The 13,558-nt window shown below is 45.4% G+C and overlaps 2 protein-coding genes across 2 annotated transcripts in view; both read left to right on the forward strand.

Moving 5' to 3' along the window:
- Nucleotides 1–3,976, forward strand: part of LOC311356866 (anoctamin-9) — a 13,180-nt gene extending 9,204 nt beyond the window's left edge. Inside the window, exons 18-24 of the mRNA XM_084476721.1 lie at nucleotides 906–1,102; nucleotides 1,461–1,613; nucleotides 2,520–2,673; nucleotides 2,775–2,897; nucleotides 3,298–3,391; nucleotides 3,480–3,592; nucleotides 3,893–3,976. Coding sequence (XP_084332847.1) covers nucleotides 906–1,102; nucleotides 1,461–1,613; nucleotides 2,520–2,673; nucleotides 2,775–2,897; nucleotides 3,298–3,391; nucleotides 3,480–3,592; nucleotides 3,893–3,929 — 871 coding nt within the window. The 3' untranslated portion in view covers nucleotides 3,930–3,976. The remainder of the gene's footprint in view (nucleotides 1–905; nucleotides 1,103–1,460; nucleotides 1,614–2,519; nucleotides 2,674–2,774; nucleotides 2,898–3,297; nucleotides 3,392–3,479; nucleotides 3,593–3,892) is intronic.
- Nucleotides 3,977–4,922: 946 nt separating this feature from the next.
- Nucleotides 4,923–13,491, forward strand: sigirr (single immunoglobulin and toll-interleukin 1 receptor (TIR) domain). Its single transcript, XM_084476715.1, has 10 exons — nucleotides 4,923–5,149; nucleotides 6,326–6,622; nucleotides 7,214–7,427; nucleotides 7,524–7,651; nucleotides 7,848–7,988; nucleotides 8,401–8,541; nucleotides 8,953–9,055; nucleotides 10,151–10,301; nucleotides 11,144–11,327; nucleotides 13,110–13,491. The coding sequence occupies exons 1-10, from the start codon at nucleotides 5,089–5,091 to the stop codon at nucleotides 13,277–13,279; spliced, it is 1,590 nt and encodes a 529-aa protein (XP_084332841.1). The 5' UTR covers nucleotides 4,923–5,088; the 3' UTR covers nucleotides 13,280–13,491.
- Nucleotides 13,492–13,558: the final 67 nt, after the last annotated feature.

The raw sequence follows: 13,558 nt of genomic DNA on the forward strand, positions 1-13,558 counted from the left end.
CCCCATCACACAAACCATGCAGCATTCACCAACATGCAACGTGCAGCCAAGAATAATCATCACTATGGCAACAGGCACAAACAAGCTGTAGCCACTCAATTTATGCTCAGGCAAATGTTTTGGTTGCCAGCACATCACCAACACACAATAATGGATTGTGTGTTGGTGGACCATACATACACAAAAAATTACAGAAAACGGACATACAAATAGGAGGGGCCAATTGTTTACCCTGAGTTCATTTGATTTCATGATCGATAAATATCCCTAATAGAATCAAATGTTTTCTTTCTCCTCTTTTAATAAAGCCCTAAAGGTCATTTCCTCCTTGCATTCCTAGGAGAATTCCTTGACAATGTTGGTTGAATCCATCTTGCAAGCACTCTCGCTTGCAAGAGAATCACTGTCAATGCTGAGAACCACCAGTTCGTAGAGTCTGTCCTGGGACAATGTTCTTCCCAGAGAGTATTTGATTCTTTTCGGTTGTTTATCCTTATTTTGTCATTTCTCATTTAGCCATTTTTGCACTGGACTGAGGTATCTTTGCTTCATATTGAATGGCTGCTGCATAATTGCCTTTTCGTGGGCCTTGTTTCAGGTGACGTCAGTCGCCACGGCGACTGATTGTATGACAAAGGTCACAGCCTTTTTAAATTATATTTATATTAAAACTGTTTTAAGGTCAATAGCAAAATAAAGGTTTGCCTCAATACTTTTCTATTTGAGACCCCCCCCCGCGTGCAGTGCGTTCACTGTGCCCTTTCCTACACCACTGTATATACATCTGTGCATACAAATACACATATACATATGTACACACACATACATTGCATAAACATGCACATCTAGTATATGCATATACAGCACACACACGTTGGATCCAGTGTTGTCCCTGCGTGTCTCAGATGGTTTCACCGCTGGCTGAAGAGGAAGAGGACCCAGAAGCTTCAGAGGAGGTGCGGCCACTGCTTCCTGAAGGACGACTCTGAGGGCGTCACCGGAGCAGAGCTGTGTGAGAACTGCAAGCTCAGGGACTGGGTCGGCAACTATCGCCTCAATGACGTCAACTCCTTCAGCCTGTTCAATGAGTTCCTGGAGATGGGTGTGTGTTGTACACACACACACACACACACACACACACACACACTACTGCACACTACACTCACTCACAGCTCACACACAGCCTGAGAACTTATTTTTGTGTATGTTGACATTTTGAAATTTTCATTTGTATATTTTATCCCTAGTTATATTTTATTCCAAGTTATATTTAGATCGTTTTTTAGGATTTCATTCTTGTTATTATTGCTACACGTAAATTTTGTGGTCAATTACTTGATTTATTTACAATCTATATGCATCATAACTATGCCTTTACCGACTTTACTGACTGTAAATAACAATTAGCCAAAGTGGTTTGGTGTCTGATGTTTTCACGGTCTTTATGGTCTTACTCCTAGTCATCCAATTCAGCTTCACTACCATATTCGTGGCAGCGTTCCCCCTCGCTCCTCTGCTGGCCCTCATCAACAACATCATCGAAATACGCCTGGACGCCATTAAGATGGTCACTCTGGAACGCAGGATAGTTCCCAAGAAAACCAACGACATCGGTAAGATTCTCTGGTGAATATCGCTGTGCTCTGTGAGGTGGAGTAAAAATACTTACTTACAATTCAGCTGGGGTAACAATACTTAGTTATTATGTTTCTGTGGTTAAAATACTTGTGTAAAGTTGCTGGGGTATTAATAGTTAAAATGTTGCAGGGATAACAATACTTTTACAATACTTTTTAACAATTGTACTGGGGTAACAATGCTTACGATGTTTCTGACCTAACAATGCTTACGATGTTATAGGGGTTACAATACTTTCAATATCCCTTGGGAAATACTTACTAACAATGTCACTGGGGTAACAAGACTTACTTACAATGTTACACGTGTAACAATACTTACATACAATACAACAATACAATGGCGCTGGTGAAGCAGCACTTACTTATGATGATACTTGGCTTACAATACTTATGATGTTACTGGGGTAAAAAGATTTATAATTATACTACGGTGAAAATATGTGTGATGTTACTGGGGTAACAATACTTATGATGTTACCGGAATATCACTACTACTTAGTAACCATGGTAGCGGGGTAACAATACTTAGTATCCATGGTAGCGGGGTAACAGTACTTAGTAACCATGGTAGCGGGGTAACAATACTTAGTAACCATGGTAGCGGGCGGGGGTAACAATACTTAGTAACCATGGTAGCGGGGTAACAATACTTAGTAACCATGGTAGCGGGGTAACAATACGTAGTAACCATGGTAGCGGGGTAACAATACATAGTAACCGTGGTAGCGGGGTAACAATACTTAGTAACCATGGTAGCGGGGTAACAATACTTAGTAACCATGGTAGCGGGGTAACAATACTTAGTAACCGTGGTAGCGGGGTAACAATACATAGTAACCATGGTAGCGGGGTATGGATGCTTTTGCATGTCTCTCTCAGGGATCTGGACGGAGGTCCTGGAGGCCATCGGCGTCCTGGCGGTCATCGCCAACGGCCTGGTGATCGGCGTGTCGTCGGACTTCATCCCTCGGATGGTGTACAAGTACCACTACGGGCCCTGCGCCAACGCCAACGGCACCGCCGCCGACAGCCAGTGAGAGGCCCCCAGCGCTGTGTGCTCTGTGCGTCGTCCTAGTATTCACCCGGGGTGTAGATGATGTCAATGTGTTTTTCTTTGGTTCCCTGTGTGTCCAGCTGCATGGTGGGCTATATCAACAACACGCTGTCCATCGCCTACATGGCCGACCCGAACATACGCAACGAGTTCCTGCCGGAGCAGATGATCACGTCCAGCGGGCTGATGGTCTCCTCCTGCAGGTCGGTCCTCCCTAGTGGAAGCTTCACTATTTTAAGTGATTAGACGTTTGTATCTCTGCATCCTGAGGCCAACAGATATTGCACAGGCACATCAGCTGTGAATACTGCTTCAGTCTCCAACGTTAACCACAAAGAACACAGCCGAGAGGAGAGCCATTGATGTAATGTGTGCAAGATTTGTTTTCTCCATTCCTAAGAATAGGACCAGTGTTGTAAATGGTCCAACTCTGTTATTACAGTTATTTTTGTTCCCCCATGAACCCATGAACCCTGAATGGGAAGCTGTGGTAGAGTTAAAGGAGCTGCACAGCTGATGTGGTTCCATACCAGGCCTGATGTTGTTCATAATGAGCTGCTGGCGTGTTGTCTTCTACGGAGAGTTGATGTGTTTCCTCCCCAGCTACAAAGACTACCGGAGTGACGGAGACTACAGCTTCACCCCCCAGTTCTGGCTGATCTTAGCTGTACGATTTGCCTTCGTCATCCTTTTCGAGGTGGGCCAAAAACAAGAAATGCCACCCAGACTTTACCTCGCAATTACAATATATTTTCTTGCTGACTGTTTGTTTGCTCTGCTTGCAGCACGTTGTGGTCATCTTTAAATTCGTGACAGCCTGGTTTGTCCCGAGCGCGCCCATAGAGGTGAAGAACGCTCGACTCTTTGACAAGTTCAACCAACTAAAGCAGGAGAACAGGTGAGCTGTCCACAGACTCGGGGGGGGGGGGGGGGGGGGGGGGGAGGGTCGGGATGCAAATCTCTCATTTCAATGCATGCAAATACCACAACAGTAGACATTTGAACCATCTTGTACAACATGCACGTGTCTTTTATAACCATGGACATCACGAGGCTGTAAAAATGTAATGAGTCACCTTGATTCAATATTAGAACGGATCAATTTGAATGCCGTTCTCTATATTGTTATAAACATATTTATACTTGACCAATACAATAGTACTATATGTTTTCAATAACAATCATTTGTTGTTTCTAGTTTATTTGAAGAGAAAGAAGTGTCAAAAGGAGAATGAATGAAGACTGCCAAATACAATTTGAAGTTGGACCAATCACCAGTAACTGCCTCTGACGCAGTTAAGCACTTCCGTTGGAAATATGTTTACTATGTTTCCTTGATGTGAGGGACTCATGTGAACACATCCAATGTGTTGACAGTGTGTGACTACCTTGAGTTTCTCACCTGAAGATGGGTCCTGCACCGCCTCTTGTCAGCCACTAGGTGTCGCCAAAGGCTAACGCCTAACATGTACACGAGCTAAAAGTCATGATGAAATGAAGCACTGCAGCTATTACGAACTGCCAGAATACAGTGATACCGTGAAACTCACTTAGAGGAGTCTCGACGGGGCCATATGGATCCACGTAGGAACCAACCCATGTATTGCCTGATCTCATGTAATGATATCCTTTCCATTGCAGAACTGTATTATTTCATATCTTTAAATACTGAAATTAAAATGATCTTGGGAACCACTTTATTCTTCATATTGGTATTATGATTAAAGTTATTATAATTATTATTATTATTATTACTTGCCAACCATTAATGCTTTGTTTGTGTATGTGTTTTTCTGTATTTGTGACGTTGAATAAATGAACATAAACATGTTGTGATGCTGTTATGGTCAGCATACATTAGCCTTTATTTAACTGCCTTTTGTAAATCAGAAGCAGAATTTGCAGTTTTTGGCAGTTTTTGCAATTTTTTGATTGTTAATAATAATAATAAAAAAAGGGATGTTGACTTGACTCCACATGTATGTATTGAGTTCAGGTGAAGCAGAACAGCATCCTTTAGTTTACATGAATGTATTGAGTTCAGTTGAAGCAGAACAGCATGTATTGAATCCAGCCAAGGGGAAGTAGAACAGCATCCTTTAGTTTACATGAATGTATTGAGGTCAGGTGAAGCAGAACAGCGTGTATTGAGTCTAGCCTAGGGGAAGTAGAACAGCATCCTTCAGTTTCTGTGTGGGTTCACTGGTGTCACGTGACCCCCCCTCGCAGCCACCCAACAGGTGAGCAGCAGCAGGTGTCCTGTTACCGTACAACTCTACCGAGTGGCTTTTAAACCGGTAATATGAACTCTGATATCATAATAAATACTTACTCACAACCCACCTAGCCGCCGGACACAGGATACTATTCGAATCTAAAGGACAGGAGTGAATAATGACGGGTATTTTGGTCATCTTGTTGGCATGCACTTGCTTCCTCTTCGCACTTGTTGACGGTAAGTAGAATTAACATCTTTCCCCCAAGCATCCCATTACCGATTACAATGCTGTAGCCTATCTCTAAAACTTTTTTCACCGGAAAAACGTTTCTTCCGGTCAAAAAGGTTCAGATGGGCAGGCTGCAGGTGATAGGGAACATCGCTGGTTAGTAGCCTAATGATATTAAAACCAGCATAAGCGTTTCGGCTTGGAAACAGTACTATGCGAATATTGGAGGCGCATTGGAGGGTTTTTATAACGTCCCAATATATGGGTTATGCATGTGTCCAGTGCGTGTGTGTCAAGCTCCCAGCGGGCTGTCATGCTGTGTCAGTGTGTCCCATAAGGGCGCTTGGCAACGCGGCTGGGTGGACTTTGCTCCCGGACGTGTCGTCTGCGGTTCCAGAGCGTTAGTTATTGAGACACAACTGACCAGGCGAGAAACCACCGATGGTGCAAGTTGTTTAGGTTTGGCCTGATCAGGCGCTCATTCCCGTAGAACTGGTTATAGTTTGTAGGCCACAGTTCTCGTTAAATAATGGACCATGCTCTGAAGGATATTTGCGTTGACCACCTTTCCAGCTATTTCGATAAGGAGTCAACAACCTTAACAATGAACATATTATATAAACATATGTGAATATTGTGTGTGTGTGTGTGTGTGTGTGTGTGTGTGTGTGTGTGTGTGTGTGTGTGTGTGTGTGTGTGTGTGCGCGCGTGTGCCTGTTGGAAGGGCTGAATGAATTTATGTGGTCTAAATATAGACCACCGTGTCTTACTATCTTTGATTAATTAAAGTAAATGAAAGATTAAATGTTTTGTCTCTGTCCCTGTGTGACTCAATAGGCTACTGGTCATGTTGTGAATAACGAGATTTTCAAGCTGAATGACCCAAAAAATACCGAATTTTCCTCTGACTCTTTTTTGTAGCCTCATGGAAAAAGTCAACAGTCAAGAGTTGACCTTCACACACCATTAGGTTTACTGCCTTTCTCCTGAAACCACAAACCACACAAAACAGACCAGTATTGACAGTGTACCAATTTGTTTAGGGATTAAGAATTTTCAAGGATAAAAGTTAAGGTTATAAGTCTGTGATAAGCCAAGAGGAGTCAATAAGCCAACGTTTTAAGTGCAGTAGTGTTTGCTGTGCTCCACGTTTCATTCAAACTAATTCTCTCCGTGTTCCTCAGGGGAAACGTGTGTCGACAGCGAGCACTTTGAGGAGCGCGTGGTCTACGTGAGAGAAGGGGCTGGATACCGTCTGAGATGCCCTCTGGATCCGGACCCCCGGCCAGGTGGCCAGCAGGGGGCCGTGACCTGGCTCAAAGACTGCCACGAGCTGCCGCCCCCCTCTCCCCCCGGCCGCTCGGCCCCCAGCCCCGGGCTCTTCCTGGAGTTCCCCGTCTTGGGCCCTGAGGACATGGGGAACTACACCTGCCTGCTGCGGGACACCACCACCTCCTTCACCGTGCACCTCCTGGTCAAGGGTGAGTTCAAAAAGAGATGCGGTCGTTGTTGCTATCATCAACCACAGTCGAGGTTATTACCATGTTGGAGCAAACACCTATGGGTAGGACCGGGTAATGCAATGTCATTGTTTATTGTCTTAGAATGGAATTGTGTCGTCAAATGGACATACCGACTCATCGTATTATCCTGTTATTTAGTCTGAATTCATTTAAATGCAAAGTTGTGCCATTAAAATAGAACGAAAGTCTCTTTTTTTGAATTCCATATACTTCAATGCAATGATCCTCAGTTGTATGAATGTATGAATGTATGAATGTATGAATGTATGAATGGTGTTTTGAATTCAGAAGCACTTCATGACATTTCTCCACGTTGTGTAACGGACCCCTCCCTAAAGCCTGTAGGACAGTAGTGCAGGCCTCCCTCAGTGGGCCCACGCCCCACCTGGGAGGACGTGGTGAGCGCTGCCCTCCACCTGGGGGGGGGAGGCGTTTGGTTTCCACCCGCCTCCCCCCAGCCAGGCCTGTGGTCAGCCGGCCGGGCTGCTGATGAAGGCCCTGATTGTCTGCCCTCGGCGGGTCCCAGTAAGGATTGTGTCGGTCCCACAGAGGCCCAGTGTTCCCGGGCCCCGGAGTTCAGGCCGGGCGGGGGGGGGGGGGCCCCCCTCTGGGGACGCCTGGGGTCCACTGTGAGGCTGAGCTGCACGGCGCTGGTCCCCTGGGACCCGGCTGAAGAGCCCCCCTGTGCCCCACCCACCCTGCAGTGGAGCAAAGACGGCCGCCTGCTCACCAACCGTACGGACCACCCTCAGAACACGTCACGGTGTGTATAGATAGTCAACGTGACGTTGCGTCTTTAAGCTCACCGAGGACAGGCCGTGGGGTTGAGATGAATGTGTTGTTGTTCCGTCTGCTTCAGGTCTCCTAGTGTTGGTCATGTGACACTAAGCAGTCTCCTGGAGGTCTCTCTGCAGCAGCAGGAGGACTTTGGGCTGTACCTCTGCACCGTGAGAAACACATCAGACTCCTTTCAAGTGCAGAACGCAGGTAGGTCAAGGAAGCCAGGTTTAGCCCTAGTTTATTCATTTGATAAATGTGGTAAATGTAAGGTTCCACATGAGTATTACAAAGGATAATTAATGAGGAATAATTGTGTTTCAACAGTGGCCAAGCTCCGCTACAGTAATAGTATAGTAGTATGTTAAATCATGTGATGAAAGTGATGTATCCTCTATCTCTGCAGACCGCCCCAGCCACACCGCTGCTGTCATCGCGGCGGTGGTCCTGCTCCTGCTCCTCTCTGTGGCCGTGTTGGTCTACTCCAAACACCACCTGAACATCAAACTGTGGTACAGGAACACTTACGGAGACTATGAACTCAGCGGTGAGACGTCATGACTGTTAGTTCTCGTTTGTTGTCGAATGGCGGCGGCGGCAGAAGCTCAGGAGGTAGACTGGGTGGACCGGTCAGGTTGCTGGTTCGATCCCTGGCTCCTCCTAGCTGAGTGTGGAGGTGTCCCTGAGCGAGACGCCTCACCCTGACTGCTCCTGACGAACTGCCTGTCGCCCTGCGTGGTTGACTCAGTGTGTGAATGTGTGAATGTGTGAATGTGTGAATGATGGTTGTCTGTCGCTTTGTATAAAACCCTCAACAATATTCCCTAAAAGTAAATCTAAATGTATGGTATAGGCGTATAGCATCATGTTACCCCCCCCCCCCCCCTGTATGAATTATATTTAGCATGTCTGTGATAATTTATGGCTGCTTTTGATCCTCATGTTTTGTTTTGTTTTAGATGGTAAATTGTACGACGCGTACGTCTCCTATGTGAATAACGAATACGACAGAAAGTTTGTCAATTTTATCCTGAAACCAAACCTGGCGAAACACGGACACAAGCTGCACCTGAATGAAAGCGACATCCTCCCTGGAACAGGTGACTCCTCTCTCCTACTGGAGCATGTAAACCTCTGTGGGTCATGTGACTGCTGCTCTGCTTACCGTCGCTGTAATTCAAGATCACTTGTCCCCGGTCTCTTTACTACTTCCCTCAATTACTTACTCTCATTCAAATACACGCTTACGTCTACGACTCGTGTTGAAACTCTTGTAATGGTTTCGTGTGTGTATTTTAAGGCACGTATTACAATACATTTTATTTTCAGATCATTTTTAATAGATTAAAAGAATCAAGAATCAAATAGGACAGAATATCAGGACTTGGCCGTACCTGTGCCGGAGCAATGAGTTAAATGATTCACAGATCATTATCTGTTGTAAACATAATGGGTCACATTCTTCTCATATATCATTAAGTCTGGTATTTCCTGCGTCAACTCGCCCCCAGAGCCGTCCGCAGAGCTGCTGATGAACGTGAGCCGGTCCCGGCGGCTGGTGGTGGTCCTGTCCCACGCCTACCTGGAGCAGGACTGGTGCACCAGCAACTTCAGGTCCAGAGCCTCTGTCGGCGTGTCTGTTATCAAACCGCTACGATGTCCCACGCACCAGGAAGGGAAAACGAATGCTGCACAGGGTTTTACTTTACATTTACATTTAGTGGATTTTGCAGTCAGGTTAGAAGTCTCGCTCAGGGACAACTCGACACTCCGCTAGGAGGAGCCGGGGATCGAACTAGCAACCTTCCGGTTACTAGTCAACCCGCTCTACCTCCTGAGTAGCCCTCCTGAGGGCCCTTTGCATACCATATGTAAAAAGGAAGGATATTGGGCCTGAGCGACATCTTACCACTTGTGGGCAGTATTGTGTCTGTCCCCAATGTGCAGAGGTTCCCAACGTTTCAGAGTGGAACGTTGCGGCATTAACCAGCCCAAACGCACGTTCAAAGACACGCTTACTTTAAGTTGTAAGAAATGATTGTGATAATAATGTGATAATAATGACGATAATAATTAGTAACACGTTATTAACACACATTGTGTCGAGCATATGCTATAAGCAATTTTAGTATCACACAGATACAGGCCTTATTTTTCAATGTGTATTGGCTCGATAACTTGCATCAGGTGGAATATTTAATCAAAAAGAAAGCAAATCAAACGCTAGGTGAGCAGGGTGGGCGAGGTGAGCACTGCTGGGTGAGCGGGGACATTTTGTGGGCTGGGGAGCCAGGGGGCCACGGTGTAGCGTTGAGCCAGGGGGCCACGGTGTAGCGTTGAGCCAGGGAGCCAGGGTGTAGCGTTGAGCCAGGGGGCCACGGTGTAGCGTTGAGCCAGGGGGCCACGGTGTAGCATTGAGCCAGGGAGCCAGGGTGTAGCGTTGAGCCAGGGGGCCACGGTGTAGCGTTGAGCCAGGGGGCCACGGTGTAGCGTTGAGCCAGGGGGCCACGGTGTAGCGTTGAGCCAGGGGGCCACGGTGTAGCGTTGAGCCAGGGGGCCACGGTGTAGCATTGAGCCAGGGGGCCAGGGTGTAGCGTTGAGCCAGGGGGCCAGGGTGTAGCGTTGAGCCAGGGGGCCACGGTGTAGCGTTGAGCCAGGGGGCCAGGGTGTAGCGTTGCTTCTGTTGTGATGCTGAGCGGCTGTCTTCAGGCAGGGGCTGCTGCACCTGCTGGAGCTCTCCCCCAAGCCCATCATCATCACGCTGGAGGGGCAGATGAAGGGGGCCCGAGCGGAGGTGAGGAAGGAGCTGAGGGAGCAGCAGCATCGCCTCACCCTGCTCACCTGGAAACACAACTCTGTGGTGAGAGGCCAGCGCGCCACCGCCGGCTCATTACAGCCTGCAGACACACACATAGTATACATACAGACATACAGACATACCTACATACCGATCCACGCACGCACGCACGCACGCACACACACACACACACACACCTACCAACAAACCCACACACGCATACATACATATGTACATGTACATACATACATTAAGGAACTAAAAACCTGACAGTGAACTTTTTCTTTATTTAAACATTGGTGTTTTCATTGAATTAGTGTCCTCCTCTTGACACAGATTTTAGCCAATCAGCCTAACCTGTATAACCTGTATTACATGCTTTCCCCTGGTGTCCATGGTACTACGTTATTGTTTGGACGAGCTTCCTGTTGACTTTCTTCCCCCGCCAGCTCATTTAATTTGCTGATCAGTAATATCACGTCAACAATCCCATGTCACCCTGTCTGTAATGTGGTAGCGGTCACCTGTAGTTTGTAATGTGGTAGAGGTCCCCTGTAGTTTGTTTGTGACGTGGTAGAGGTCACCTGTAGTTTGTCTGTGACGTGGTAGAGGTCACCTGTAGTTTGTCTGTGACATGGTAGAGGTCACCTGTAGTTTGTCTGTGACGTGGTAGAGGTCACCTGTAGTTTGTCTGTGACGTGGTAGAGGTCACCTGTAGTTTGTCTGTGACGTGGTAGAGGTAACCTGTAGTTTGTCTGTGACGTGGTAGAGGTCACCTGTAGTTTGTCTGTGACGTGGTAAAGGTCACCTGTAGTTTGTCTGTGACATGGTAAAGGTCACCTGTAGTTTTCTGTGACGTGGTAGAGGTCACCTGTAGTTGAAGCTCTGTTGACTGGTGTGGGCAGAGCCTGTCATCGGTGTTCTGGAAGGAGCTGGTCCTGGCCATGCCTCGCAGGGTGGACTTCCACTGTGAGTCCGCCAGAGACCCCCAGACCATGCGGCAGGAGGACAAAGACCCCATGCTGACCCTGGGCCCAGACTACCTGGACTGGCGGTCAGAGACGGACCCGGCTGGAGACCTCGGCATAGGTACAGCCAAGCAGTGTGCGAATTATACCTAATTATGCATAAAAAATAATAGCCTCAGGTATTTTTTATGTAGTAATTAATAAGCCTTACCATGCGCAAAAGCGTCGGTATTCGTAACCTCTTCTTTAAGTTCTACCTTAACATCTCGCGTGTTTCCCGAGATGTTCTTTGCTACGAATCTCTTTCGTACGTCGTTCGTTGGTAAGGTTGGTCTGAAGCGCTCGTAGAACCTTCTTAGTGCTACCGTAGTGATGATTCAGCACATGACGCTAGTCTCCGACTCTCCACTGTACAGTAACTTTTAGAAATCCCTGTTGCGCGTGTTCATTCCAAGTTCGCGTCCGTAGCCAATTGAGGCCAAATGAAACGGCATGTTTGAATTAAGGATATTGTCTCGGCTGTTCTTGATTTTTTTATGCTTGTATATATATATATATATATATATATATAATTATATATTATGTGTATATAGGCCTACCAAAAACATTTATGATTTTTTTCCCCATTAGCTTTGTTGTGAGCAGTAGTCCTATAGGACGGTGATCATGACTTGCCTCAATATCAGAATAACACCCATAGGACAAATAGCAATGGTGGGTGGAATGCCATAAAGTAGGTCTGTATATGCAGTGAAGCTTGTCCAGGCTCTGCTTGTCAGGATGTAGGCTATGAATCTGAACACATTTTTTGAATCATTAGAATACATTTTTAGAATTTTGAAAATGTATTCAGAAAATTTTAATTCAAATTTTTATCAATATTCTTCCCATGTTATTTATTATTATACAAAACTGGATGATTAGGCCTGCAATTGAAGAATTGGTTTGATGTTGATCAGTTCATTACTGCCATTCAAAATGGGTTTTCCTTTACCTTTACAAATGTATATTTTTAGTAGAATAAAATATATTTGTGAATGTTTATGACATATTTCTGTTCAAACCATTAACGCATCTGTCAAGTTTCTGATATGTGTCCCCCCCCTCCCAATGTTAAACTCAGTCCTACGCCCCTGAGCCTAACCATGAACAATATGCCATTAATATTAATTAAACAGCTATAACACAACACAACCCTCTCCCTGGAAAGACACAACGCCACACACACTACAGGCGCGCAGGTGTCTTATGTACCTAAAGGAGGTGTGAGTGGGTAGCAGTGGGGCTGCAGGCCACGCCCCCACGCTTCGAGCGGCTCTAGCGCAGTGATAACAAGCATTAGGCTACGTTTTTTCATCAATCATAAACTCAAAATATAATTTAATTTCACTTATTTTACACCTTTGAGAAAAAAACATGCCAAAAATAGCATTTATTTGGCTATCACATCAATATTTTAGAGCTCCCACAAAATTTCACAAACCATGTTTTATATATTTATATATAGTGTAAATGTATATCTATCTATATATCTATAGTGTGTATATAGTGTAAATGTATATCTCTATATATATATATATCTATAGTGTATATATGTATATATAGTGTAAATGTATATCTATATATATATCTATAGTGTAAATGTAGATCTATTTCTATATATCCCTGATGAGTGTGTTCTGCAGGGCAGCGCCTGCCTGTCTACAGTGTATATATCTATATATATATCTATAGTGTATATATGTATATCTATTTCTATATATCCCTGATGAGTGTGTTCTGCAGGGCTGCGCCTGCCTGTCTACAGTGTATATCTATATATATATCTATATATATATATATATATCTATAGTGTACATATGTAGATCTATTCCTATATATCCCTGATGAGTGTGTTCTGCAGGGCTGCGCCTGCCTGTCTACAGACCCTCAGGAGTTCCTATGTTCGGAGCCTTTCCCACGGTGCCTCCGGCGGAGCTCAAACACTCAGACATCGACGTGTCAGACCTGGGCTCCCGTAACTACGGCGCCCGCACAGACTTCTACTGCCTGGTAACCAAGGAGGACATGTGACGGTGCTGCACCGTCACGTCTCCGACCAGAGCCACACCTTTCTCCAGCTCAGTGTGCAGCGGGTAATGGGCTGTGCTCCAAATGCAAGATGACATTGATTTGTATTATTTTGTGGATTAAATTCACAGAATAACATTTTGTACAGTTTAACAAAGTTTAAGTTTTATGAAGTTATTTAAATCGATTTGTAAACAATAAAAAATATGAACGAGTCAGAGTTTATCATTTAGTTAGCAGATTTTTTAGACACACCTGGAATTGTGATTCACTTGACAAGGT

This window comes from Micromesistius poutassou, assembly GCF_964030765.1.
Source record: "Micromesistius poutassou genome assembly, chromosome: 13".
NCBI lineage: Eukaryota > Metazoa > Chordata > Actinopteri > Gadiformes > Gadidae > Micromesistius > Micromesistius poutassou.

Excerpts from the sequence above, each read along its gene's own strand:
- sigirr (XM_084476715.1), top strand. The coding sequence starts at position 5,089 with ATGACGGGTATTTTGGTCATCTTGTTGGCATGCACTTGCTTCCTCTTC. Across the intron at positions 7,428-7,523 it reads CACCCTCAGAACACGTCACG|GTCTCCTAGTGTTGGTCATG; the intron begins GTGTGTATAGAT and ends CGTCTGCTTCAG. Across the intron at positions 8,542-8,952 it reads CGACATCCTCCCTGGAACAG|AGCCGTCCGCAGAGCTGCTG; the intron begins GTGACTCCTCTC and ends ACTCGCCCCCAG.